At 42.2% G+C, this 27,766-nt stretch overlaps 1 protein-coding gene across 8 annotated transcripts in view; it reads right to left on the bottom strand.

Annotated features, from left to right (window-relative positions):
• The window catches only part of mcf2l2 (MCF.2 cell line derived transforming sequence-like 2), a 64,796-nt gene extending 38,166 nt beyond the window's left edge, over positions 1-26,630 (bottom strand). For 3 of the 8 annotated variants that reach the window (XM_018757320.2, XM_018757324.2, XM_018757319.2), the window contains exons 1-10: positions 26,342-26,630; positions 10,929-11,012; positions 8,107-8,221; positions 6,882-6,972; positions 6,389-6,508; positions 4,953-5,069; positions 2,958-3,107; positions 2,276-2,400; positions 1,970-2,084; positions 1,166-1,285 (exon numbers count right to left, since the gene is read on the bottom strand). In XM_018757320.2, the coding sequence (XP_018612836.1) occupies positions 1,166-1,285; positions 1,970-2,084; positions 2,276-2,400; positions 2,958-3,107; positions 4,953-5,069; positions 6,389-6,508; positions 6,882-6,972; positions 8,107-8,221; positions 10,929-11,012; positions 26,342-26,420 (1,116 nt within the window). In that variant the 5' untranslated portion in view covers positions 26,421-26,630. Of the gene's footprint in view, positions 1-1,165; positions 1,286-1,969; positions 2,085-2,275; positions 2,401-2,957; positions 3,108-4,952; positions 5,070-6,388; positions 6,509-6,881; positions 6,973-8,106; positions 8,222-10,928; positions 11,013-12,949; positions 13,418-18,396; positions 18,482-26,341 lie in introns of those variants that run through there. The other 5 variants (XM_029254234.1, XM_018757322.2, XM_018757321.2 and 2 more) reach the window with 4 other exon arrangements.
• Between the last annotated feature and the right edge of the window lie 1,136 nt (positions 26,631-27,766).

Below are 27,766 nucleotides of genomic sequence, written 5' to 3'. Positions count from 1 at the left end.
GGAGGGGAACTGGTTAAATGTAAATAGTTGCATTATGGGAAAAATGTGGAATGTGGGTGTGCAACCACTGGGGGCGCTTCTGGGGAAAATGATGGGGTGACTGTGTCTAGGAGTGTGCTGGGAAAGACCCTGGGGGTGCTAGGTAAGCTGGGAAGGTTGGTTCTAGGTGCAAGTTCTGGGGAAAAAGGGGGTTCTTGGACCAAGAGCATTATTTCCCTGGTGCTGGTGTTCAAATAAGTTGTTTGAGAGGAACGCTATCTCTGCGTCTTTGTTCACCCCATCTAAACCCACGGTGCTGTGTGCCACACTACGTACATAGAGACTAAACAGAAGATGGCATACATACAGTAAAGTTACTTCCACTGTAGCTGTTTTCATTTTTCACTAACATGCAATATTTTCATTGAAAATATTGTCCAAATGCCTAGCGTCTCATGGGACAATCAATTTTCTTTTAGTTTCCATTTAAACTATTTTATCTTATCTGACGGTGGCGCGGCGGGTTTGACCGGATCCCGCTCTCTGGCGTGTCTGGGGTTCGAGTCCGGCTTGGGGTGCTTTACGACGGACTGGCATCTCGTCCTGGGTGTCCCCCCCTCCAGCCCTGCACCCTGCGTTGCCGGGCTAGGCTCCAGTTCGCCACGACCCCGCTTGGGAGAAGCGGTTTCAGACACTGTGTCTGCGTATCTTATCGCACTGAATTATTTTGTCTTATAAGAACAGAAAATGCATGATATGAATTAATCAAAAAATGAAAAAATAATATTAACTTGGGTGTTAATGGCTTAAAGCCAATGAACTCCCGATTTAGAAAGAAAGGATTCTGAGGGCTACCCAGAAAGGGGGCAGCAACACGTCTGCTATGTCTGTCAACACACACGTGTTGAAAGATATCTGGGCCCCGCAACAGGTGTCGTTAGATAGCATCCTCGGTTCATTGTGTACCGCTCCTTGCACACGCTCACTTTTTACACCACTGTGATTTGAGAGTCGTCTCTACCTGAACCACCCGACGCACTGCAAAAGTGCAAAAAGCTGCAATCGCTGCAACGATTACAGTTCTACACCCGGAATGGTATTTCTACTGAACAAAGGAAATGGACATCGGGAATAAATGGACGCAGAAAAGCCACTGAGGTGATGTTAGGGGCGTGTCAGAGCAGACCTGCGCTTTCTCTTCCAGGGCTCTTAGGTCCTTCAGGAGCTGCTCCACACGGGTGACACAGTCCCCGATGTCGGAGAGGGCGGCCTGTGTCGCCATCAGGCTGTCCAGGGACACTTTGACCTGCGAACGACAAGAGGCAGATGCACTGGGTCAAACCTTGAAAAAGTGCAACTCCTAATAAATAATTATTAATTAATATTATTATTATTATTATTATTATAGCAGGGGGCGCAGTGACGCAGTGGGTTGGACCGGGTCCTGCTCTCTGGTGCGTCTGGGGTTCGAGTCCCGCTTGGGGTGCCTTGCGACGGACTGGCGTCCCGTCCTGGGTGCGTCCCCTCCCCCCTCCAGCCCTTCGCTCTGTGTTGCTGGGTTAGGCTCCGGCTCACTGCGACCTCCCCCCCGCCCCATGGGACAAGCGGTTTCAGACAGTGTGTGTGTGTGTGTGTATTATTATTATTATTATTATTATTATTATTATATTGAGTGACACCTTTGGCGAAGGCTGCTTACATCGGTAGTTAAACTTCATTAAGCTACTTAAAAGTACACTATAGCCTTTTTTTAAGAGGAAACCCACTGAAATATGGGAATAACATCCAACACAACACAGAGTGAGTGAGGACTGAACATATGTGCAATCACACAGCCCAGAGACTGTGAGGCACCTGCCCGACCCGCTGCACCGCCATGCCACGCACGCATCCAACACCCCAAGAGGCCGGCAAGAGGTGACGGTGCAATGCCGAACGCAACGCGCGTGCTCTAGGGCCAGGGCAAAAGAGTGGTTCGGAGGAAACGCACTTCACGGAAGTCTTGCTCGAAGTGCCGTAGCTGCAGGCACTGCTCCAGCTTCAGGTGATGTTTGGACCAGAACTGCTCGAACGCATTTTCAGTTTCGTCCAGCTGGGCCAGAAGCCTGAAACAGACATGCAGCTGAACAGTTATTGTCTTATCATTTACCGATTTTTTTTTTTTTTAATTCTGCTGTCAATATTTAGACTAGTGTAACACTGTTACAGCATTATTTTCAAGCAGATATCATTACTTAACATGTACCTGCTGGTGACATCATTCCCCTTTTTTGTAGCAAGTAATAGATTTACGAACCGCTCCACGGTTGTGAGGTTCTCTGCTTCGTCGGGGTTCGACTTGTTATTTGGGTTTTTATTTGCTTGCTCTTTGATGCAAGAGAGCAGAGTCGTTCCTTCTTTCATAGCTTGTTTGAGTTCTTCCTGTTAGATGACAAAAGCGGAATAAATAATGCTGATCTAGGCCACAATGTTTACACTTCCATTAATCAATCTGATAACTGGTGTAACAGAAAATGGTGTGACTAAGACCTTGAAACTAAGAATCTTAATTCGGTACATTTATTTATTCCTCTGATGTTTTTCTCAGAGGAGACTTACAATGATTTACAGAGACTTCCAATGATTTACCCCATTAAACAGCGGGGTAATTTTCACTGTATCGATTCGAGTTAAGCACCTCGCTCAAGGGTACCGCAGCAGGAGTTGGACATCGAATCTCAGTCCTTTAAGAGTGAGATTTAACCAGTACGCCCCCTGCTGCCCGCTTTCGAAAGGCATCACTTAACCTAGATCTTTAAGCAGAAAGGTGATATAGTGTAACATTGTACACTGCACCAGTCACTTGATGGAAGAAGATCCACATTCTAAATTTTCTTAGTTTCTCCAGGTTCGCACCCTGCTTACATCAGAGAGCACATATTTAGAATCCAGAGTTCGGTGTCCCGAGTATCGCTGGCAGCTGCACCGGGAGACCTCACCTTCAGTTTGTCGTGCTTCTCATTGTGGGCGGCCAGGAGGTCTTTCGTGCACCGCACGTCGTTGGGGAGCTCCGTCTCGGCCAGGTCCGTGCCAAACTTCTGTAGCTTCTGGGCTGTGCTCTTCACTGTCACTGCAAAGTTCTCAATGGCCTACAGAGACATACAGCGCATTAGACAGTGTGATGGGGAAAATGCATATGTACAGTAAGACATGGTGTGCACTACGCCATCTGACTACGGCCTACTTCAGCGATTCTTTTCAAAACAGCTTACCACCTCGAAGTATTAGACATTATTTCTTTTCACTGTCTTAAGTGGCTTAAAATCAACCAACATAAAAAAGCTATATAGAAGGGGTCCTGACAACCTTATTCTTATAAATAGTTCTAGCTACTCATATCAAGTGCCTAATTTAGAGATCTACAAACACTGATGAGAATAAGGGAGATAAAAGTGAAAAAAAATGACCCAGCTGTAAGTAGCTTAATATAGTATGTTGCTTTCGAGAAAAATGCATAAAGGAATAAACATAACTGCTTGTGTTAACTCTTCATTTTTCAATGTGTGAAATAGCAGCCCTTAAAGCTGAGCTATCAGAATGCTCACCGGCCACATAAATATTATTATTGTCTCTTTTTATTCTTTAGTTGATGCTTTTCTTATAAGCAACCTAGAACACATTGCAAGAAAAGAAACTGCTACTGCTTACTACTGATGATTTGCCCATTTATACAGCAATTTTTACTGGAGTAACTCAGGGTAGGTACATTGCTCAAAGGCACTACAGCAGAAATTCAAGTCTCGACCCATTGATCGTAAGGTGACAGCTTGAATAAGTATCTGTTTCCTCATTCCGTTTACTTACATCCAAGGTGATGTACAACACACAGCAGTGAATCTCACAACAAAAAGCTTTAGATAGGAACACAAAACTATCAAAGCATAAAATGTCTAATACTACCATCTTCGCCAGCACACAGTACACGAGAAGCTGCGTATAAAATTGATGTAAAATACAAAGTTGAAGGATGGTGTGATGCAAATTTTTGGAGCTCTTTAGGAGACTGTTTTACGAGTTCAGGAGAAAAGTTGGTCCAAAGCAGATGGCTTTTGGGACCCTTTTCGAATGCTGGAAAGGATTCAGCAGTTCCGAGGGTTGTAAGGAGTGATCAGCATTAAACAACAACGGACACCTTTAATTCCTATACAGGTGGTCCCCGATTTACGATGGTTCGACTTACGATTTTCAACTTTACGATGGTGAGCTGACAACAGACATTCAGTAGAAACCGTACTTTGAATTCTGAATTTGATTTTTCCCGAGCAAGCGATATGCGGTACTCTGTCGTGATCTTTCGCAGCGATCCACATCTCCCAGTCTGTCACACGGTTGTGTTTTGCGCATCCATAATGTCACAGAAACGCCCATCTGTGTCTCCTGCTACTGGTGGGAAGAAGAAGAGGAGGGCAATACCTCTTGAGGAGAAACTCAAGATAACGGCACAGCATAAAGGCGGCAAGTCCATAATGGCCATCGCACGTATGCTAGGCAACGATGTTCGGTAGGTTAGGTGCATTTTCGACTTAGGATATTTTCGACTTACGATGGGTTTCGAGGAACTCAACCCCTTCGTAAATCGAGGACCACCTGCATACGAAAGTGTCACGGGGGTGACAGCTTTGTAAAGACTGTGTAAAAACCGCAACTGCATTTCATGTAATATATGCGTAAACGGTTCGTTGTAAATAAGTATACGCAAACAACTGCCGGAAAGGGGTGAGTGCCAGTTCCTTTTGCACAGTTTTCTCCTGTTTTCATGAGTCATGTTAGATTCACGTATATGTTGATTTTGATAGGGTCGATGGTGTCAGTAAAGGTATGGATCACTGTTGTTTGTTGTGTCGGCATGTCTCGCCCCGAGAGAGATGGCTTATGGGTTGCCAACGGTCAATAACGCAGTCAATTTATTCAGCGCCTGTGGGTTGTTAACTCACCGTCCGCAGGCTGATCCACTGCTTGTGACAATACTCCAGATTTCCGCCAAGTTCACACGTGAGCTGGGCTTTGTCAATGTAGCCGTGCAAATCGGAGACCGAGTTCAGCATGATGATCTGGGAAAGTGAGAGGGAGACTGTCTGTAATGAGACAATCCGAGGCAATCGCCTATGGACTCCGAAACGAAAATGAAAAAGAAATTGTAGTCTTGGAAAATTTTTCTTTAGAAACAACCTTGCTTAATAAAAATTTGTTATTAGCAAATAGTTTTATTAGGAAATTGATGATCTGCTGCCTTATATATTATGTAAACCTTGCATGATGCATCAGTGCCAATAAAAACAACAAAATGTCTTTCTATCAAACAAAAGATTGGTTTATGAAGTAAATAGTATGTATCTACTTAAAGACTTTGTGTGTACATTATTAATTATGATTTTTTTTTAACCTAGGACAACAAATGACTAATTATGTTTCAGATTAATGATTTATTATTATTATTATTATTATTATTATTATTATTATTATACTGTCAGGATATTCTGCTAATGGGTCAATTTCCCTATTACCCTTTTTCAAACATCTAAAATTTACCATAAAATCTGATTTTACGTGTTGAGAAAGAAGAAAAATTTGCACTGTGACAAAAAATAAATGCCATAGAGCAAAAACAGAAAAACCCATAATCGAGATGAAGCTATTAACTGAAAAACTGCAATTTTTCAATTGTACAGAAGTCAGTTGAAAAATAGCAACCTGTGAGCAACATGCAGTTCGGGATCTAATTTGAAGGTGCAATTCATGACTGCACCTAAGAAGAGCAGAAATTGGAATGGCTGGACAGCACAGTGCATCACAATATTATTTTTAATATAGCTTTCAGAATTTTAAGTAAAAAAAAAACTTAATTTCAATATTTTAAAGAATTGACTTTCAGAAAACTTTCAGCAGTAACAAATTTTTAAAAATGACTATAAATGCATATTCCGTAAAGAGCAATAAGTGCTATGCCGTCTTCCCACACTGGATGTTTATTTTATTGTCTTATTTTGTCATCCAGGGTTTTGTTAAAATAACACTGTAACGTGTCATTATCATTTTAAAAAAATGAGGTACGTGATAAACCGGAATGAGCAGACCAGAACATACACCATCCACCTACCCCGTTACTCCAGCCATGCAAGGATAAATTGTTTCCCGTAATAAAAGGTGACATGCACAACCATGCATTGGAAACAGCTGTTCAACATGGATAAAAAGATATGGATACCGAGATGTAAATAAGGTCAAAGCGGCTCATGAAAAACGTAACGAATGCCGACTATGTCCGAACCGCAGAGGAACAAGGGGTGTTTCGCCCACTTTGTGTAAATGTGCCAACCACAACACGGAATGTTGGGGAAGAAAATATGAGAACGGTCAAAGGCATGCTTACCGGTACCTTCATTTTAAAGTCGTCGCGGTGCAGCCGGATGCCAATGTCAGCAATGGCTCTCTGAATGAAGCGGGAAGGCCTCAACACCAGAACCAGCTGGAGGTTGCCTGGAAACGCCCCCTACAGGCAGCCAGCGGAAACAGTGCGTGACAGGCGGCTTCTATCGATCCAAATTTTCACACCGAGCAATTTCCTACAAGCTCCTCGAAATCTGTTTGAAAGCATTGAATTATATATTTGATAGGAAACTTTAAGTTTATTCAGAGGTTATGTCCCTTTCAAGCTGTCTTTCTGGGAATCAGCATCTCTGAGCACATTTTCCTTCTGTGGAAAAAAAAAAAAAAAAAAACTTTCTCTGTCGCTATTATTTAGAGTCCTTACCAGTTATTGTGACACATTTATTTACCAAGTGCCATCGGAAAAGCCTGAAAAAAAATTGCACTGACATTTGCAGACCCACTTTAACAAAAAGATGGTGTGGAAGCTGCCGTACCGCTATTCGGGCCAAGGAGGTCCTCACGGAGCTCCATTTGTCTCTGCGGCGGTCAATGATTATGATGAACCCGATGCTGGCTGCGTCCAAGCTAGAACAGAAGATTCGAAAATATTAACACATGGAATGGGTTGCTTTCCAGAGACGTACTAAAATGACTGATTTTCTACATTAAACGTCATTTTTACTTTTTCTTCCGTGGCTATTTGTGTGCAGAAAAAGTAATAACCCTGGCTTCATTCTGTTTCACTTTAGATTTTATTTTAAAAAATACTGATATAATGGTGTCCTATCCGGAATGCATGTCACCCCAGCTTTGCGTCCAGTGATTCCAGGATAGGTTCTGGACCTCCACAACCCTGACCAGGACAAGCAGTTCATGAAAACGGATGGATGGATGGATGGATGGATGGATGATACAGTGATTACTGCCTAGGGTTGAATATGAATAAATGAAGGCTTTTGTCACTGAGCCTATCAATTTATTTCCAAACACCACCATTCCCGTTTATGGTGAAAAATGAAGACTCTACTATAGTTTAAGGCATGATTTGCAATGGGGGCACAAGCAATGCTTCTTCAGCTGTTTGACAAACATGTGTGACTGAATTTAGAGTAAAGCTCAGGAGTTAGGGAATGGTATTCAGGTGATGGAAGCATCATAAAGATGGTAAAACAGGAGTACGGGATGACAGTAGAGGGGAGACCAAATGCTGCCGTTAATGAACTGATGAGATTAAAACAGCTACAGCCGTTGCCTTCAAGACAAAATCGCTAAGAAGTTTTTACAGCCCTGCTAGAAGATTACAGAAAAGGAAAAGGTCACCAGCCACACAGAGCCTCGAGAGGCAGAATGAGAGGTGTAGCCTCAAAAAGTTTTGAGTCAACCCTAGTATAACATACAGCGCATTGTTGGTGGGACGCTGACTAAAAAAAAAAAAAAAAATGCAAATTATATTAACCAGATTTAGATTTTGTCTACTGACTAGTCTTCGGGGGAAAGGCTGTTTTTTCCCTTTCTCATTTCCTGAAGACCAATCAAGTCTTTCGCATGTTCCCTAAGGTGGCCTATGACATTTCCTACAAAGAAAAGCTCCTTGTCTCAGAATTTCCTGCAGTCAACACAGATGACTGATATTAGAATAATACACATCCACAAAAAACACTAACACATACATACATACACAGATACGTGTGTCTCAGATGCACAAGTGATTCCTTCTACCTGGGAATGCTGGTCAGATATGTGACGACATTGAGAAAATCTTCATCCGGCAGATCGCTGAAACCAGCGTACTCCGGGAACGTGATTATCGGAGCACCATCTTTCCCTCTTCCCCCTGCACAAGAGTGACGATGAATGTCAATTTTTTATTATTAATACATTTTTAATATTGCTTTATTTTCTCTGGCTCACGAGATGTTTCCAGCAAGTTACATGAAATAAGGTGTCAGTGATTTCCTAACAACAGACCTGGTGACGGAACAGAACCGATGTCTCACTTTGCTCAGAAATGTGCTTAAGTTGTATTACACTGCAACTTATCGTCAGTGATCATTTCATTGACCTTGAGATCATTCGAGCACGAAACAAATTAAATTTAATCGCTTAACGTCATTCAGTGATCATTTAATAGAAAGATCATGTAAAATTTTCATTTGAAAATACTACAGAAAACTGTATTAATCATCTTTAATTTCATAAACTAGGAAAGTTTTTTTTTTTAAATCCATTTTGAGCCATTTCGTAGAGGAAAAAATATTCACAGTGAGAACCATCCTAATACTTAGGGGCTTCTCTACTTTGATATTATTGCTTCTTCACCTTCTTCAAAAGTGGTTTCATTGTCACCTTTTTTAGTTCACGTTTTGATATTACATGATGATGATGATGATGATGATGCATCGTTATCACTTAAAATTGATAAACATCATAAAGGGTTGTCGTCAGATTTTACTTGAAAGGTCCCAGTTGCCTTTATCAAAGCACTTCAGACTAAGAATAAAGATAAATTAGGAGCAATAATGAAGTACTGAGAAAAAAATTTACAATATAAGCCTGGAGAAATGACAGCAAAACAAACTAAATGAAACACAAACTAATACGAAGAGATTTTAAAATAATATATAATGAGACCAAAAGGGAAAAGGAAGGAAGCTTTCAAATGTGTCATCTTAAAACAACTATGAATATGTGTATGTTCATATCTTCACAACTTAAGCAGTATTATAATTTATGGTGGTTGTACACAATTAAAAACAATGTATTACACTGTTGATTAATTCTAGTATTTACAATAGTGATTAATTGAATAATACTTAAAATTATTTTTTTATTGCTGTTGCTTTTATGAAGTTTTAATACTTTTTTCAAGGTAACTACTGTGCAGTGTGGGATCCCATAGCAATGTACAGTACTGTACTCGTCCACGAGTCTACAGCCACATGATGGCAATATTGAGTTTACAAACAACTATTGTGCTCTGAAACCCATAGTGGGAAAAAAAATTGTTGAAACACAGGGCTAATATAGAAGATGAGCACAAACGGAAGCAAATGACCTGTGCGAAAGACAAGCGGAGATCGCATGGAGCGGTAGTGATGAAGGTGGGGTTATCCAAAGCGGAGTCAGTGCGAGTGCTGCTGTTGTACCTTGGAAGAGCGTAACCACTGTGAAGTATTTCAGAGGTCCAGCTATTTCAGTGCGCGACTCTAAGCTCTGAGTGTAAGTTAGAATTAAATTCTACAGTTAAAATGAAAATGACACGTTAATTCTAGCAGGCAGTTAATACTGTACTGGTTACATCTGCTGTCTTTGGACCCAAGAGTTGAAGGTTTGAATCCCACCTCCAGCTATAGTACCCTTGAGCATGGTACTAGCTACTCTGAATTGCTCAAGTAAAATTACCCAGCTGTACAAAAGGGTAAATAATTACCTTACCATTGTAAGTCGCTTTGGTGAAAAGCACCAGCTAAATGAATAAATGTAATATTGGTGGATAAAACTAAGCCGACGGTTGGAAAAACTGCGTGTAAAACCAGTACAATACGTACAAGGTATATGCAGTGTATTGAAAAAATGTTTTCCATTATAAAATATACAAAAATGAAGAAGAGTGTATTTAAAAACCATTAGTGTGTGTGTGTGTAATACCTCATTTTTTTTTTTTTTTTTTACATCATAAGCACCTGAGGTGCCATCACCTTACAGTAGTGGAAAGATGTTATAAGATACTAAAAAAAAAACAGTATTAATAATGTTCCACTAGGCACTGTAATAACAAATCTGACATTCCTTTTGGGCGCAAAAATTTCACAAATGGAAAGTTAAAAAGTTTCAAAAGACCTCAAGTGAGATCATGGAATAAATCTGATTGTCGGCGAGTGAAGAACGTATCCTTTTGCAATTCGCATTATATATTCAACATTAAACACACAGTAAAAGCCATAACATGTAAAGGTTTAGAAAGTACCATATTAAAGACTTTCAGTCTCAGAAATGCTAAACGTCCTAATCACACGCTTCCATTGCTAGAGTCTTAACATGTAAAGTCATAGTACAACATAATTTAGCCATGAAATACTACAGTTTGTCAGATAGATACACAAACAGACCGATAAATTAAATAAATGAATGGAATTAAGCTATTCTCCGTAAAATGTGCCCTTTAAGGGGGGTACATATGAGAACTTCACATATAAATCTAAAGCTTCCAAAACCATTTCAGTTTCCATACTTTTTTTATCCATCTTAATACCTATAATCAATAGTTTTTGTGTATTTTGACATTTTTACATCCAGCTAGTAAAACCCATGTAAAGTTTTTTCTTTTTAAAAAATAGCTTTATTTTAGGAATGAACATACATTTATGGATGATGGGACATACGCCCCAGAAGGTGTATCAGAAGTATCGGAAGGTTCTTGCCATTGAGATGGAACTCCTGACGTGGTAAAGTGACCTGCACCCAAGGATGCACTGTGACCGGTACAAGTAGAGTGAAAACACAGTGAAATGTACAGTAAGGACACAGAAAGGGGGGCTCACCTGAGAGCAAGGCAAACTGTCGCTTGAGCTGCTCAATGATGTCCTTAGCAAGGAGAGGTCTGATCTCCTGCTGCATTATTTCATCTGCGTGACACAGGGAAATAGAGAGAGGGAGAGAGCAAAAGAGAGAGGGAGAAAATGGGCCGGCAGAATTATTCCTCTAAGTCCCCGAGAGCTCACGCAATCAAAACAACCCATAAAAACGCCAACTTCCAAATTCCAGTAGAGGAATTTCAAAGAAATAACACTCAGTTGGGGAATTAATGCCCGAAAACCGACTTCGTCATCAGATAATCTCCATAACCAAATGGAATTAAGCTTGAAAGCAGCTCAAGACGCATGTACTGCACGAAAACATACAATTAAACGTACTGTATATTAACACATTTTATATATTAACAACTTCCCCACCAACTTCCCTCCCTCATTCCCTCCCCGGACTCCTATTGTCAGCAGGATTGTGCTGCTGAGCTTCCTGACCTCTTTTTATTTCTTCTCTTTTTTTAAATTTATTTCTTTCTTAATTTTTTTTTTAATTTATTTCTTTCTTTATTCTAACATTATTATCTAAATGTTATAATAAATGCTTATTTATTTACATCCAGTGTCACTGTGTTGTCATTTTGCCACTGCTCTAGCTTAGTGCAGTTCTTAACCAGGTGAATGTAGAGGAGCTCCCATATGTTGATTGCTTCATTGATTCATTGATTCATTGATTAGATAGATAGATAGATAGATAGATAGATAGATAGATAGACAGACTGTCGGTGTGTTTGTTTGATCAACCCTACAGTACTGGTTCATTTCAGGAGATCTTTACCAAAACAGAACCGTTTTTCATTAAACTGTTCTTCCAAGCTGAAGCTCCTACCCTAAGCAAGGGCACTTATCATCACTCATCATTCTGCACTCTGATGCTTTGCACTGGATGTCTGCTCACACAACGGTCCTCTACGTCCCGGAGGAAAATGCACCCTTGACGTAGAGCGTATTTTACGAGGAGAGTTGCAGCTCAGCTAAATAAAGTACAAAGAGCTGAAGGAGGAAATGCGAAGCAGTAGTACCATGGACTCCTGGGGTCAGTGAGCTTACAGGCTTTTTCAGAGCACACACACACACACACACTCCTTCCTCCATCCCAAGTGCTGCACATGAAGAGAGCCAAAAGTGTGAGGATCTTTTGTAAGAAATCATATCTAAAAATCTGTGACATCTTTCTGATGGATATGAAAAAAAAAAAATTAACTGCATAACAGAGAATGCTCCATCCTGTAGCTAGGAATTTATACTGAGTAATATTTCTACTAAATTATATCCTAAAACTATTAGTATATTAGGCAAGTATCTTTATGATAATATTATGCTCATTTATGTATCGAGTTAAGTCAATATTTTGAAAAGAAACCAAGCAGAACTGCACCTGTCACATGCTTCAAAAGCTGTGGAATATCTGGCCATTTTTACAGGCAATTTTACTCTAAATAATGCAGTACACCACGTACATATTCTCTTTGCATTTGCTTTAAATGTCTCATGTGTGCAAAATAATTGTCACACTGCATCAAAATATAGCTGCAACCAAAAAAATGGAGCTAGGCAGTTACACAAGTATAAATACATGCAATACTTTTATTATGGTGAAATCCCATAGTTGCCTTAGAGCAGATAAAAAAAGTTGTAAAAATGTGTATCAAACAAGAAAATAACTCCTTTAAACAATTCCCCTTGAGATCATTCCAGCATGAAACAGTTCAGCATATCAAACAAACAAATAAATAAATAACTAAATAAAATGTTAAAAGTAAAACGCGTTGCCTGTAAATTCAAAAACGAAGTTTCTCGAAAAGTTCAGCCAAGTATTTCTCGGACGTTAGCCGAGTATTTCTGAAATACAGATCTCCCTGCGCATATAGAGTAAACGAAACAAACTGACGCTGAAACAAAACCTCTGGACAAACGGGACACCGTGGCCCAGGTCTTTGCGGCCTCCCTTCACGAACGAAGCGGTCAAAATCGCTTACCTACGAGAGATCTGCTCTGCCTCCTCATTGCGGAAAAGTGCGAAAAAAAAAAAGAGGCTCGCTAATCCAATAAAAAGAAAAATGTTGCTTTAAAAAAATCGGCCCCGGTACGTCAGCTGTGCCCGAGCTATGGGAGGAGGGACAATTTTGTGGGAAGCACCGGGTCTTTGGTCACTTTTTCCAGTCCAGGGGCTCCTCCAGAAATGCAAGGCTGTTGCATGACGTAATCCCTCAAGGCCCTTCGTCGAACCATCAGGGAGGAAATGCAATGATTATATCCACCGTGACCCTCTATCAACATGGCCATCAACACACTCCTTTCTCAACCCTCTGCCCGTATGGGACAACACGAGTGCTTACGGGATGGTGCCCGGTGCTTGCAGCCTCCTCCCTGGACACATGCCGCCAACTGGAAGTCACGTGTGCTGTGCTGTGCCGTGCTGCCGTCTAATTTCTCTACCGCAGGTTTCAGCCCATGAATGAGCGCCACTTTTTCCATTAACCCCGATGAAGCGGCCCACCTGGGAACGTGGGATCGAGAGTCTCTCCGGAGGACGAACGCGCTTCCCTCCCACTGAGCCACTGCAGACTGAAAGGCCTCTTTTCCTTTAAACAAATGACACTAAATGAAACACTGAGCTGTGTTAAAAAAAAAAAAAATGGTAAACCGAATGACTGCTTCTTTCCCCACTGAGCTCAGAGGCACATATGCAGTGAAACCCTGAGATATTCCGATTACAAGCATTCAGGGTCATGAGGAGATCCATTTAACACCCTGATTTTGACATTAGACGCGTTTCTTCGCATGAAGATGAAATCTGGATTTTGAAAGTCTCAGGTGAGCGGCGCCGCAATGGGGCTTCTTCTCTGTGATAGTTTAGCTCCAGCTACACCTCTATTAGCCCTTGTTCTCAGCAGTCATTTGTTTCACCCCTTATGGTCTCAGCAGTCATGGTCCCCGGTCAGCAATCATCGGACAGCCATCAATCGCCAAACAGTGTCAACTTGTTCAGCTCGTGTCAGTTCATTTACATTGTTTTCATTGGTTTCTTTTTTTTTTTCCCTTTTCTCATTTAAAAAAAAGCTATTAAAGGTTGAATTCAGACAAAAACATCGAGAATCGCACGTATGTTCCGAGGGCTGAACGAAAGCAGGGAGACAGTCACGCAGTGGGAAACGGCCTTGTTACGTTGCTTTATGATAACTCATGTCGGCTATTGAGCTAATGTGTGTCCATTTTAACGAGATCTGGTGATATATTTCGGCAAAAAATGGGTGTCAATTTTGCGGCTGGGAACGCGTTCATGTTTTTCTACCTTTGAAACTATTGGTAATTATATTTTTGATTTATGAGAATTCACATTACAAAGGGTTTTTCAGGAATGCATCACCTTCAGAGGGTGGGGAAAGACCATATATGCTTTCCAAAGCTTCTGTATAGAAATATTCTCATAGGCCAAGTCAGTGGGGTTTCATGAATCATTTCTATTTGAATAAGAGTTAATTAAGCAAAGACGATGCATTCACTAGCATTACAATGATCATTTAAATGTTGACGTTCAGCTACAATAACATGAGCAATTATCATAAAGCATTATGAACACATTAGAGGAAAAGGAAAAGATGCCAGGTTGTTTATGGAAACGTTATTAAGATGCAAATTTTTGCAAGGGTAAATTTCTCTCATAGCAGTGGTACTGCACCAAGTACAGCTCTGTTTTTTTTGGACCGAAGACTTATTACAAGTCAATAAAGACCTACTGACAATCCAATAAACACTATCATACAGACCTTTATATATTTACATTCATTTACTCAGCTAACGCTTAACTCCGAAACAATTTATAGCACGAACCTACTCACTACGATATATCCATTCACACAGATTTAATTACAGCGGCAGTTTATAATAGCTACCTTGCCTATTTATCAATATTTTATGCTAACGGTGTTGCGGGGGGGAGCGGTGGCACAGCTAGTTTGGTTAGGTCCTGCTCTTTGGCAGGTCTGGGGTTCAGGCTCTGCTTGGGGTGCCTTGCGATGAACCGCTGTCCCGTCCCGGGTGCGTCCCCTCCCCCTCCAGCCTCGCGCCCCGTGTTGCCGGCTTGGGCTCCGATTCGCCGCGACCCCGCTTGGGATAAGATGTTTCAGACATTGTGTGTGTAAATGTATTGCTCGTACATACCGACAGGAAAGCGTTTTCCAATTTTCAGAGAATCAAGTCTATTCATTTTGATTTGAAACTATGATAATTGCTGCTCCTATTGTGATAAATGCTACTTTTAGCAGAATGAGTGGCAGCTAAATCACCCACTTAAAAAAGCAATTGCACATAAAATGTAAAGGAAAGCACAAGCACTTAATAAGAAACACTTAAAAAAGGCACTGCGTTGCGCCGGGAGCCAATTAGTGCGAAGCAGGCCGAGCAACACCATGGCATCCTTCCCAAAAGGAGAAAGAGCTGAGTACGGGAGTGGGGGTAGGGGGTAGGGGGTAGGGGGTGGCTGTCAGCTGAAACACACCCTCGGGCCCTCTGAGATGCTGCCCCACATCTGTTCGCACTGACTCACACATCCATCTGCCTCTGCTCTCCTGGGAACGTACTGCAGGGACGTGTAACATTCGATCCCGCTTCCGGAAAGATTTGGGCCGAACCGTCTAATCATGGTAGCGAAACATTTTATTTGGAAATTTCTAATGTTAATGCACAAATTGTACTTCCTATGAGATGTACGTTGCTTCGGAGAAAAGCATCTGCTAAATGAATAAATGTAAATGTAAAAGTGATTAAATGTAAAAAATTATGTATTAGATTAGTGCGCCAACACCCTTTTTTATTGTCAATAACATCTAGGGAATTTCAATTGTATCACTTGACAGGCAGCTTTCAAAACAAGTTTAGGGTCATGCTTTCGCTGCACTCTGAGCCGCAATCTGGGCACTTCATAAATAACACGCACTTACCGTCTTTTACTTTTGTTGATGTTTTGTTGCCATTTATACATTCGGCAGGTGCTTTTCTCCAAAGCAGCATACATCTCAGAGTCCACAAAGCTTCACCTCCCAATGGTCATAGGGCTTGCACACAAACACGATGACTGAAGAACAGCGTATTTATTTGATAATGCTGTTGTTAAGCGGCGTCAAGCACAAATATTCCAGTAGCTACTTGTAGAAGTGACATAAGAACAGAAAGATAGGCAGATAATAGTAGCAGAATATTATTTGTCACGCCCCTGGGAGCAAGCGGATCGGCAACACCTGTCTCTAATCAATGAGACCCAGGATATAAGGAGCTCCGTGACAACGACACGATGCGGGTTCTTGCAATCGTCTTTGCGCCCTTGCAGTCTCAGCATCTTTGCTCTTTGTGTCTTACCGGTTCGCCTCTTTTGACCCTTGCCTGTTCTCTACGACAGCCAAGTTTGGATTGCCTGCATTGTGACGTTCAAGCCAAGAAAGACCTTCGCCTGTTCCTGACCTTGATCTTGTCTTTTCCTTCAAACCTGGTTGCAAGAATAAAACCAACTCGCGATTGGGTCCTCGACTTACCTGTCTGTCTTCTGTCCGTCTGCCGCCATGACAGAATTATTATTATTATTATTATTATTGAAAAGTACCATGGAATACATTTTTAGGAAATGAGTGTTTTCCATAGATGTCCAAAAAAAAATTCTGAATCTCTAATAAGAAATTTTAATAAAAACCTGACAAAATACAGTTTAAGGCCAGAACATTGTATCCATTGGCAGTGCAAAAAAAAGACAAATGTCAAGAAAAAAGGCTAAATTAACTACAATATGCCAAGGATCAACCCACTGTCTAGTTTTTATGCACTTAAATCTCAAAGGGGAAAATTATTTCCTTTTTCATCCTCCTGGAGGCGATGGGGGTGCCACAAGACCAGGTGGCATTAATTAGAATTGGCCCCCCAGGGAGTCTGGAGGCTTTCAAGGCCTTCATATGCTAAGACGCCCACAGTTGTGTGATGCGATAAGGTAATTATACATACAGCAGCAGTGTCCCCTGTGCTTCAAGGGAAAGATTTAAGAAATCTAAAGCCCAGGGTCCCTCAGTCCCTTTGCATTCTGTCCAGGCGAGCATTTCGGATAAAATATTTATGAGCTCGGCATAAACCAGGTTAGAAAACACCAGTGACATGTGTCCAAAGGAAACTGTTACACGAAACCGAGTCAAATCCTATCAGAGCTAGAAAAGCCCTTGAGAAATTAAAATAAATCGTGATTTTTACTCTACCGGTTGTAAATATACAGTGAAACTCTGATCATCTGGAAAGCACTGCTTTCACACAGCATAGTGCGGCATGGCGCCGCATTTTATTACTCGCTTAGAGGGGGGTTTTGAATGAAGAGATGGTATGATGAGGATGGTGAGAAACTAGACGCTAAGCAAAAAAGAACAGGAGCTAATGAACTGGCGGACAAGTCCCTTGGCAGGTCCACACTTCTCCCAGTGGTCCCTGAACGAGGTGTGTAAACCAGTTTGAAGCGCTGACAGCCTCCCACTAAGAGCATTCTGCTGTGTACACACTAGCTGGACAATAACTGACCATGGAGGGCTGTCTATTATTATTATTATTATTATTATCATCTACAAATATTCCAGGAAATCCCAAGATATCGATCGCAGAACTAACATAAAACCTGCTAACTGTAGTGTTGTTCATGCCATTTTTTTCGCAGAATTCTCTTGTTTCCAATACGGTTTTTGTATAATTTAAAAAACTGCCTCACAAAAGCAATAAAGGAAAACAGAATAATCTCTGACATTAGCAGATATAGGACATTTACCCGGAGATAGAGCCGTGAAATGAAAATGCTCGTTGTTCTAAACTGCTGTTCTGTGAACGAGCTACATAGCAGAAAATCCTTGCGGAATAAATAAAGAATTAATTTCATGGAAATATTTAAAACAGCATATAGAATATGGAATAGAAATAGAGTTCTTACTGCTATAGTTGTAGCTCACTAAAAGTACATGGGTTTTCAAGCACTGAAAAATCAAATTATGCTAAATTATACAAAGTTTGGCCAGTATAACCCAACCTTGGATTGACTGGGAAAATGCTGTTACTGGATGAATAACATTTGCAACGGTGTGACACTGATTTAAATTCGAGAAAAACAAAATTCACGAGTGTCCTCTCTTCCTAATTTTTTTAAACCTCTTTTTTTATCGCTACCAACCGAACCCTACAGACAACCGCTCGCATTATGACTGTGTGACATTACACCTTAAGAGCATCTATTATCCAAGAGCTTAATCAAAAGGACAACCTGGGCAGCAATCCATAATTTTAATGACCAGTCTAAATAGAATAAAGATGTGACTGATGACACATGACACACACCTTGACACACACCAATAGCAAAACTATGAAATGTACAGCTGTAAAGATGCTATCACAACAGGGGCAGACGACCTACTTCTCTGAGCGATGGACTTGTTCTGCTGACACACCCTTAAGAGGCGGTGGTACGCCTGCATCTCCCCGGCAGAGATGCGCACCGTGGTGAAGGAGGCTCCGCCCGACCATCGCCCGCACACCGAGCACTGGGAGGGGACCGTCTGGTACCGCGGATCATTGGCATCCATTCTTTAGCAGAGCGCCAAGATACCCACACGCATGCCAGGTGTGTGTGTGTGTGTGTGTGTGTGAGTGTGTGTGTGTGTGGCACAGGTCCAGAAAAGCACTGATCTTCTCGGTAGCCTCTGAGCACCGGTATGGCGTGTGTCCGGTGAAGCCAAGGTGAGTCCAGTGCTGAGTGAAGACAGTAAACCCAGAACGAGGTTATTTTTGTGCCGAACTCGAGCTCCTTGAGCTTCCTGGGCAGCCGGGTTAGCTCCCCCCGGCAGTGAACTCAGGAGTCACACCAATGCGTGCCTCACCTATGCCGCCAGGCATCAGCAGCCATACTGCGCACCAGCTGCCCTCATTGTCACCGAAATGCTCTTTCTCTTCCCCAAAGATTCCGACCCGATCACCACGGTCCTCCTCGTGTGTCCGTCACCGGTGCCCAGCGTGGAGACAAATGGAGGACAACCAGCATGTGTTTCCCAACTCCTTAACCCTGTCATTACCGTGCCTCTCTTACAGAACGGGAATGCAGTACACTGTGAAGAAGGAGGTGAGAATTTCTATTTTGTTCACAATTAAAAGAACTGACGGTGAAATCTCATAATATTTACATTACATTTATTCATTTAGCTTTTCTCCGAAGCAACAGACAATAATCAATGAGTAATTAACTGACACCTTACCCAAGGTGACTTAGAGTGTTAGATGCACTACAGTAAACTACCTACAGTTATTCACACATTTTTACAGCAGGGCAATGTATCACGCACAGTATGGGCAATTTAAAGTCACCACTCCACAAAGAATGAGCGAGATTCAGATGAGTTGAAATGCACAGCCCAGGAGCTGTAAGGCACCAGCTCTACCTGCTGAGCTGCTGTGCCACCCCCTTACAAATCAGGAGCAAATTAATGAAGTAATCAACAAGAAGCACAACTTTTACCTGTCTGCTTAATGAAACCTGACAAAATACAGTTTAAGGCCAGACCTTTGTATTCATTGGCAGTGCAAAAAAGACAAATGTCAAGAAAATGGCTAAATGAACCACAATATGCCAAGGATTGACCCACTGTCTAGTTTTTATGCATTTAGATCTCTTTAATCTCACTTAACTCTGGCACAGACTGGTGGAGGTGGTGTAATGATGTGGGGACTTTTTTTTTTTAACTTGCATTAGGTCTTTAATACCAACTGAGCATTGTTTGAATTCCACAAAGGAAAACATTATTGCTGACCAGGTACATTCCTTCATGCCCAGTCTAGATTTTCTCAAACTGACACCTCCAGCAGAATAATGCACTGCATCTCAAAGCAGATATCATCTAAGGAAGCTTCCATAAACATGACAGCACCTTTACTTTACTCTAATGACCTGGGAAGTCCTCACCTCTCAAGCCAATAGAGCATCTTTGCAGTGGAATGTGTTGTGGGGAGAATGACTGAGGTGCCAAAAAAGTCTACAAAATTCTGTGGTGCTGACAAGCCAGCATGGACCAAGGACTGTGTAGAATGTGTCTGTTGCCTTTCTGCTAAATTAATCCTCATCTGGAGGCTAATGGGGGTTCCACCAGGTACTGGTTAGGTGTACCTAATAAAGCACACACACAGTCTGAAACCACTTGCCCCGAGCAGGGTCGCAGCAAACCAGAGCCTAACCTGGCAACACAGGGCTCAAGGCTGGAGGGGGAGGGGACACACCCAGGATAGAACGCCAGTCCATCGCAAGGCACCCCAAGCAGAACTGGAACCCCAGACCCATTGGAGAGCAGGACCCGGTCAAACCCGCTGCGCCACCATGGCCTCCTAATAAAGTAGCTGGTGACAATTTACAATAGATTACATTAATGGTTCACTGCTGTTGCCCCCCAACTCCATGGGTGAGTTTTGCTCCAGCTCTCCTTGTGCATATTCTTTTCCCTGAGCCCTTCAATTTCCCACATAATCCGCAGAAATATGTTCAAAGTGAACTGATAACTCCAAATAGTGTATGACTGTTGGTTCACCTATCCTGATGCCCCATTATTTGAGGGATTTGCTCTAGATCACTGGTTACTGAAACAAGACAGGGGGTGGTGCATGGCTCAGCGAACAGCTCTGGCACTCCGCAGCTCCAGGGACGAATCCGGCCTTAGCTCTGTCATATGAAAAACTGAACATTGTGCATTTCCTCTGGGTCATCAGTCCACATTCTAAAGACATGCTGCTCAGACATCAAAGCGTGACCCCGTCAGTCGATGCCCGGAGCGTAAGCCAGCATCACGCTCAGATGCTGAACAATTTCATTATAAAGAGATTAATCTCAGAATTCACCCATTCTCCACTGACTCGATCAGAGTTGGACTGAGATTGACATAAGGTGACATACCCACTGTTCATCACATCTTCTGAATGAACAAGATATGCTACATTGTACAGAACATACCACCTGGTTGGTATCGTGATTAAAACTTCATCATTAAATGACTCACAAAATAAAGGCATGTAATAGTTTTAAGTATAAATAGTATAAAGACAACCAAAGCACACAATTTAATATTTTGCATCTGAAAAGAAAGTAATACTACCCAAAGCCTCCATTCTATCTATTCTTATTTTAAACTGGAGTTGCAAAAGTTTTTCTGGTATTACAATACATGAAAGGCAGCGGAGAACTGTGCTCTCAGCACTCTGAGCGCACCCACACATTTTGCCAGTAAGTTGCATACATATTTCCAGTATACGCACTCAATGCTTGTCTATTGACATTTTAAATCAAAGTTGCTCTTTGGAACCGTTACACTGTTCAAAGTTCTCTCCCCAGTCAGGATACGAGGTACAAAAGTAATGACGAAGCCTTCAGAAAACCATAACCAATGACACAGGTGTGCCACGGTATGAAACAATCTAAGGACACATGTATAGTACATAATATAAATCAGTTTCAACATCAAACTGAGATTTCATTTCTCTGATAATTAAAAATAAAGTTAAAATTGAATTGAGACATTCAGCGTAGATTAGTTAACACAATACAGTTTGTTAAATGCAGTTCTGTGCTCACACGAGGTCCTTCAGGAACAGCGCTCGAAATCTTTAGCTGTCGGACTCCCTGAAAACTGACTTTGGCCTTATTGATTCCATTTCAGGAAGCGACAAGACACTCTGAAATTATGCCGCCTGGAGTCGTGTGCAATCAAAGCACCTGGGAGAAAAAGGAAATCAGCACAACAGGTTTCCTACACATACACACACACCTCAGACTAAAGCAAGCAAAGCGGAACTCCAGACAACTGGACTTGTTCTCGAAGCTTCGGGTTCTGCATGACAAATGCTGACCGGCACTGCGCTGTGGGATGAGAAGACCTGGGGCAGCGAAGATGACGATGCCTGGGGTGACGAAGTTATATAGCTCATTGCCTGTGAGTCACCTGATGAGTCCTGGCCCTTGTGCTTACCATTTTTCCCATGAGAAGAGAAGACCTCAGACCCAGAAGAAAAATAAAAATACTGTACTGAGCAGCCACTACCTAGCGGGGCAGTGTCTGACTTTGATTCGTCTCAGCAATGGAAATCAACCTGTGAGCTTTTCCTCTATGAAGGTCATCATCATGGTTCCTTTGTTCCGATATTTAAAGCCAACCCCACGGTATCACAAAAGCCACTGAAGTCAAGCATTGCGACGTGCATTTGGGTTACGAAAAATTCCACTTTAGGAGGAGTTTCAGACAGTCATCGATAGACAGTATTAGAGAACTTAATGATGGGAAACTGTCTTGCTGAGTTATGATAATTGATAAAACTGTCCATTTTAATGGGAGTTTACAATATTTTAGCATAAATGGATGTCACTTTCAGGGCTCGGGAAAGCAGAAAAATCTTTGCCGTTCAAACTAACGGTAATTACGCATTTGTGTGACGGGGATTCACTTTATGAAGGGTATTTCAGTAACGCATTACCTTTCTAAGGTGAGGGGAGGACGACTGCTTAGGAAAAAAGGAAAACATTTCCAGAGGATGAAGAGAGCGTTTCACAGACCATCCGCACAAATAGGAAACAGTGCAAACATGTTGGGTCAAAGCAAAGAGCTCAGAATTACTACTGCATAAACACTGTGAGCATCAGGGCTGGCAATAATACATTAATTCATTTAGCTGATGCTTTCTGCCAAAGCAACTTACAATGCTAAGACTAATATTATTTACCCATTTATACAGCTAGGTAATACCACTAGGACAAATTAGGAGAGGTACCTTACTCAAGGGTACTACAGCCAGAGATGGGGATCAAACCTGTGATCTTGGGCTCTAGAAACAGTAGCTCTAACCATTACGCTACCAGCTACCCTTAGTTAAGTGTGGTGGGGATAGTTAGGGTGCACAGCAAACAATGCAAAGGACTTAAACATACACTCGCAACACAAGTGTGTGAAAACATTTCTCCAGCAAATGAGAGCCTGTTCCTTTGGCTCCTACCGGTATCTTGGAAACCCCATTTCCAAACTTGATTGGCAATATTAATGCAAGTGTGGTATAACGTAATGTAATAAACACTTTATAGTTTCAGTAAATTTATTGCACATTTTGTACTTGATAATTTAGCTGTAACAATGAAACTCACACACACACACACACACACACACACACATCATCTGCACCGCTTGTCCCATACGGGGTCATGGGGAGCCGGAGCCGAACCCGGCAACACAGGGCGTAAGGCTGGAGAGAGAGGGGACACACCCAGGACGGGTAACAATGAACCTGTTTAAAGTTAATAATGCAAATATGAGCAAACTTTGTACACATAAGATGTCTGTTCCAGCATTTCCAGCCTTCTTCACCCATTCACACCCATGGTCTTGCAGCTGCTGCTCACCCTTAAAACTGGATTACCGTAATTGTGTTATGGTAGGAAGGAAGGAAGGAAGGAAGGAAGGAAGGAAGGAAGACATCACACACAGACCATCTGAAATCACCAAAATAAATTATGTAATTACAAAAGAAAGAGGTAGGATGTTCTCTTCCTACCCTTTTATCTTCCATCTTTTAAACTCCACATATTTTCATTTATATTCTATATATTCAAGTGCCAGCACACACCTCATACATCTCTGATACTTCTTTAAGTATAAGAGTACAGTGTATACTGTATTGTACATGGGGGTGGGGGGGGGGCAGTGGGATGAACCGGGTCCTGCTTTCTGGTGGGTCTGGGGTTCGAGTCACGCTTCGGGTGCCTTGGGGTGCCTTGCGGTGGACTGGCTCCCCCATCCTCGGTGCGTCACCTCCCCCTCCAGCCCTATGCCCTGTGTTGCCAGGTTAGGCTCCGGTTCTCCGCAACCCCATATGGCACAAGCGGGGTGTGTGTGTGTGTGTGTGTGTGTGTGTGTGTGTGTGTGTGTGTGTATTTTATACATCAGTAGTAATGCAATTGGTTCACTATAGATTGTTATTTGTTTTCATGGAACAACAGTATGCTCAATAAAATATTCAGGGCTTGAGCTTAACTTTGTTATAAATGTCCAGACAGTGTAAATCTTCCACAAATGTAATTTTGATTTAAAGATTATTCTGCTGAACTCTCAAAGTAAATTTCGTTTGGAGTTAAAAGTACTACTATTAACATTTTTGCGTTTTTGCTCCATCTCGGTAGTTATACTTCCCTGATTCTGCCACCTTCTGAAAGCCAGCTGTGAACACTTTGACCTCAGCAATCCTCTTAAATGGCTCTACATGCATTTTATTGCTTTCACGCAGAGTACCACAGTAAAACTCCAACTGCTAAATCTCATACCTGTTTTTATGAACAGTTCTCGTCTTTACAGTTGTTTTACAGCATTATTCATTGTCGTTTTTGTGCAAAGATAAAATATTTATGAGCTCCTTCCTTGACCTGAATAAGACATGCTTGCAAATGTAAGGGCCGTTGCATTTCTTCAATACCGATCTGGCGGTTGTTACCGGCAACAGCAGATATAAGATTATCTTAAAATCCTGTGCTTCTTGATTGGACTTACAGCTTCGATTAAATCAGTTAAGCTGACGTTTAAAATTTGTACATAAAGAAAAAGGAAAGTTAACAGCTATGAGGTTGTTGTTTCACAGAAAAAAAAAAAACAAAATCTCTTAAGGGATCATTTTCAATAAATGATCAGTTAATTGTTCGTTTTATAAAAACGAATCTTATCATATTCGCAATGCTTTGCTTTGACATACACATCTGCGAACAACGCCTCTTGTCATGCGGGCTGATAAATCTCTCTTTATATACCGTGACCGCCATGAAGGGACGAATTAATTGAAGCATCTTAAGTACATCCACACAGCCCTGTTACACACATTCATGTAATCTCCACCTGCCAACATGGCATTTGCTTTCCTGAAACAATGATGTCATATTTAACCAATCACAGTGCAGCCAGTGTCTGTCTACAATAAGCACTGGTCCTTTATGCTGGAACTATACTGCATGAGTCACTGACAACACTGCAATATATATCTCTGTCAGAGTGAAAAACTGGGGAAGTAATACAGCGAACTGGCAAACTGCCTTCAAATAATCTCAGTCCGCGTGTTTCCAGTTTCAAGCTTAACTCCACGTGGAATTAAACCACACGCAGGCCCACGTTTATAGACCTTACACGGCCGAGACCAAAAATAAAACAACTTAAAGCTGCCTATTAAAGAAAAACTACTGCCGACATAACGTTCTTCTCCCGGTGAATCTTTGAGCATCTTCAGCATCAGTCGGTCTTTTTTAGCGCCTTCATATTAAGAGGACAATGATGTTAAATGGTAGCGGTCCTCATTCAATGAAACCAAAGTGGACAAACATATTTAGTTTCAGAGGTAACCTACAGCCATAATGAAGAAGGGACCAGGGAGCGCTATCGATTTTGAAACTAAGCAGGAGAAAGCCATCCGAAGCTGATGCCATGCATCACTGTGGCCTGATGCACGTACATTGGCCATTTCGGTTTCCATGGCAACTAGCGGCACGTCCCTTCAGAGAGACTACAGCCCTGGAGACAATGATTTATCACGGCCTCACAATCGCAGTCAAGTGTGGCACAATAACCTACTTACCTCGCTTCACTCCAAAATCTGGAGGCAGAATGTGAACAGATAAAAAAAACGCAAAAAAATGAACACGAAAAAGGCGCAATTTTCTACCATGTTTTTTGTGTTTTACATTTCTCTCCTCGGTGCTCCTTTACCCACAAAAATATGCTTCTGTGTTTAAATGCATTCATTTGGTAGAACATTGCAAAAGTGCAACACTGCATAATTTATTTATTTAAACTGCATTAAGGAGTGTGCGTTATAAATTACATGAAATGCACCGCGTTCACTTCCACATTACATGGACATCAATCAGCCGGTATTTTCTCTCACCGCTACCTGATTTAAACCACACTCCATCAGTTCAGTCCTTCAGGAATTACTGCCTTTTTTCATTCCACAAAAAAGCACAAAACAGATGCAGGAAAACTGACAGAAATTGCACCGATATGAATAAGGATGGATATTAAACCATAATAATGCTGTGGTTTTGCACAGGACTCAGCTCAGTAATTTGTGCATGAAGAGTTAGAGGGATTGCTGCACGCAGGCTTAACAAACCTTAATTCACACAGACACACACACGCGCGCGGCATTTTCACATGTGAGCCGGCACACAGCATCAGCCTGTATTGTGTGCGGCGATAACCCTTCGGGTGGGATCCTCCCATGTAACCGCGAAGGCAGTAGGCAGTGTTTCCCCGTGGCCAAACATCAAGCGGGCCACCCTGCAGCGGGAGCCGAGAGACACTCACCGACATGGGTGATGACACAGTCCACCCGCTGCTGGAGCTCCTGCAGAGACATCTCTTCCTCCCTCAGCCAGTAGAGCATCTCAGAGCAGGCGCTGCATCCACTGCCGATGCTGGCGCTAGAGGCTCCACCGCTCACGCAAAGCGAATGCCACTCCCAGTCAGAGGCGAGCCGGGGGAAGCCCGCTCTACGACTTCGGGGAGGGTCTTTCTGCTTCCGCTCGCAGCCGGGCTATGCGCGCGGATGCTGAGGGTGTCCTCCTCCCGCGATGAGCGCACCTGCCCAGCTCGGAAGCACGCTTGCCTTCTTTCCAGCCGGTGCTGGACGTGTTACCGTCAGGGCTGAGTCAGACAGAGGAAGGCGAATTGGAGCGCTGCAACCTGTCTCAGGGGAGTCTCAGGGCCCTAATGGAGCCCTTATTGAACGTGCGGAGCTGCAGGGTAAATGGAGGGACGGCAGCCTCCTCCCTACGGGCAGCACATGAACTCACATAACCTGCAAATCCTGGAAACGTCCCCCTAAGAAACTGCATTTCACGTAAAGGAGTTCCGTTTCAGTGGCCTACGGTGAAACACCAACTGTTCGAAATGGAAGAATTCGCACCGCGTTCGTACCCTGGTGTCTTGATTTGGCCTTAAGCTGCTGTTCACCTGATTTTCATTTTGTGACGACGCAAGCACTTCTGCATTGTGTTCCTCTGACACCGCAAGTCACCACGGAGACGTCAGCTAGCAGAAACAAATGAAAAGACAGACGAAGACAGAGATCATCTTTAAATGGGAGGCTACTGTTTCAGCAAAATAAAAGCAAACAAACAAATACAAAGAGTACTAGAGAAATAGGAAGACAAGATTAATGAAATACACTTTATGAAAGGAGAAAAAAAAAAATCTTGTTCCTTGCCAGTGTACGTGTGTAAGGTATGTTTGGGCTATAAATTAATATATATTTATGGTGTTGGACACAAAGGGGGTGAGAGCTGAGCTTTCCCCTTCCGTACAGTGACACTGCGCTGCAGGAGAGAATTAATGCATTATTCACACCTTATTAGCAGGAGACACCATCTGTGTCCCAGCACTCATTGTCGAAGCAGAGGGCAACAGCAGGGAATTCCTGCTGCACTTTAACTACTCATACAAACTGCATGCTCCCATGCTCACACTCTTACTACCTGTAATATTCAACATACTTTTTTTTTTTTAAATCGGAATAACAGTTAACGCCAGTGATTAGGACTGCGGATTACAGTGTTTCTTGCTGCACCCTTGACCCATTTTTACACAAAAAGAACGTATTAGATGGAAATACTAAGCGTACGTTTCACCCAAAAAGGACATTGACAAGTGTGTCACATGGTTTGTTCTTTATTAATGAAATATGCACGAGTGTGGTAAAACAAGGTTACAAAGCACTGAGGCTCTGATGAG

This window comes from Scleropages formosus, chromosome 8 (genome assembly GCF_900964775.1).
Source record: "Scleropages formosus chromosome 8, fSclFor1.1, whole genome shotgun sequence".
NCBI classification, from domain to species: domain Eukaryota; kingdom Metazoa; phylum Chordata; class Actinopteri; order Osteoglossiformes; family Osteoglossidae; genus Scleropages; species Scleropages formosus.
The sequence above is the reverse complement of the archived record's forward strand: the minus strand, read 5'-3'. Positions and strand labels throughout refer to the sequence as shown.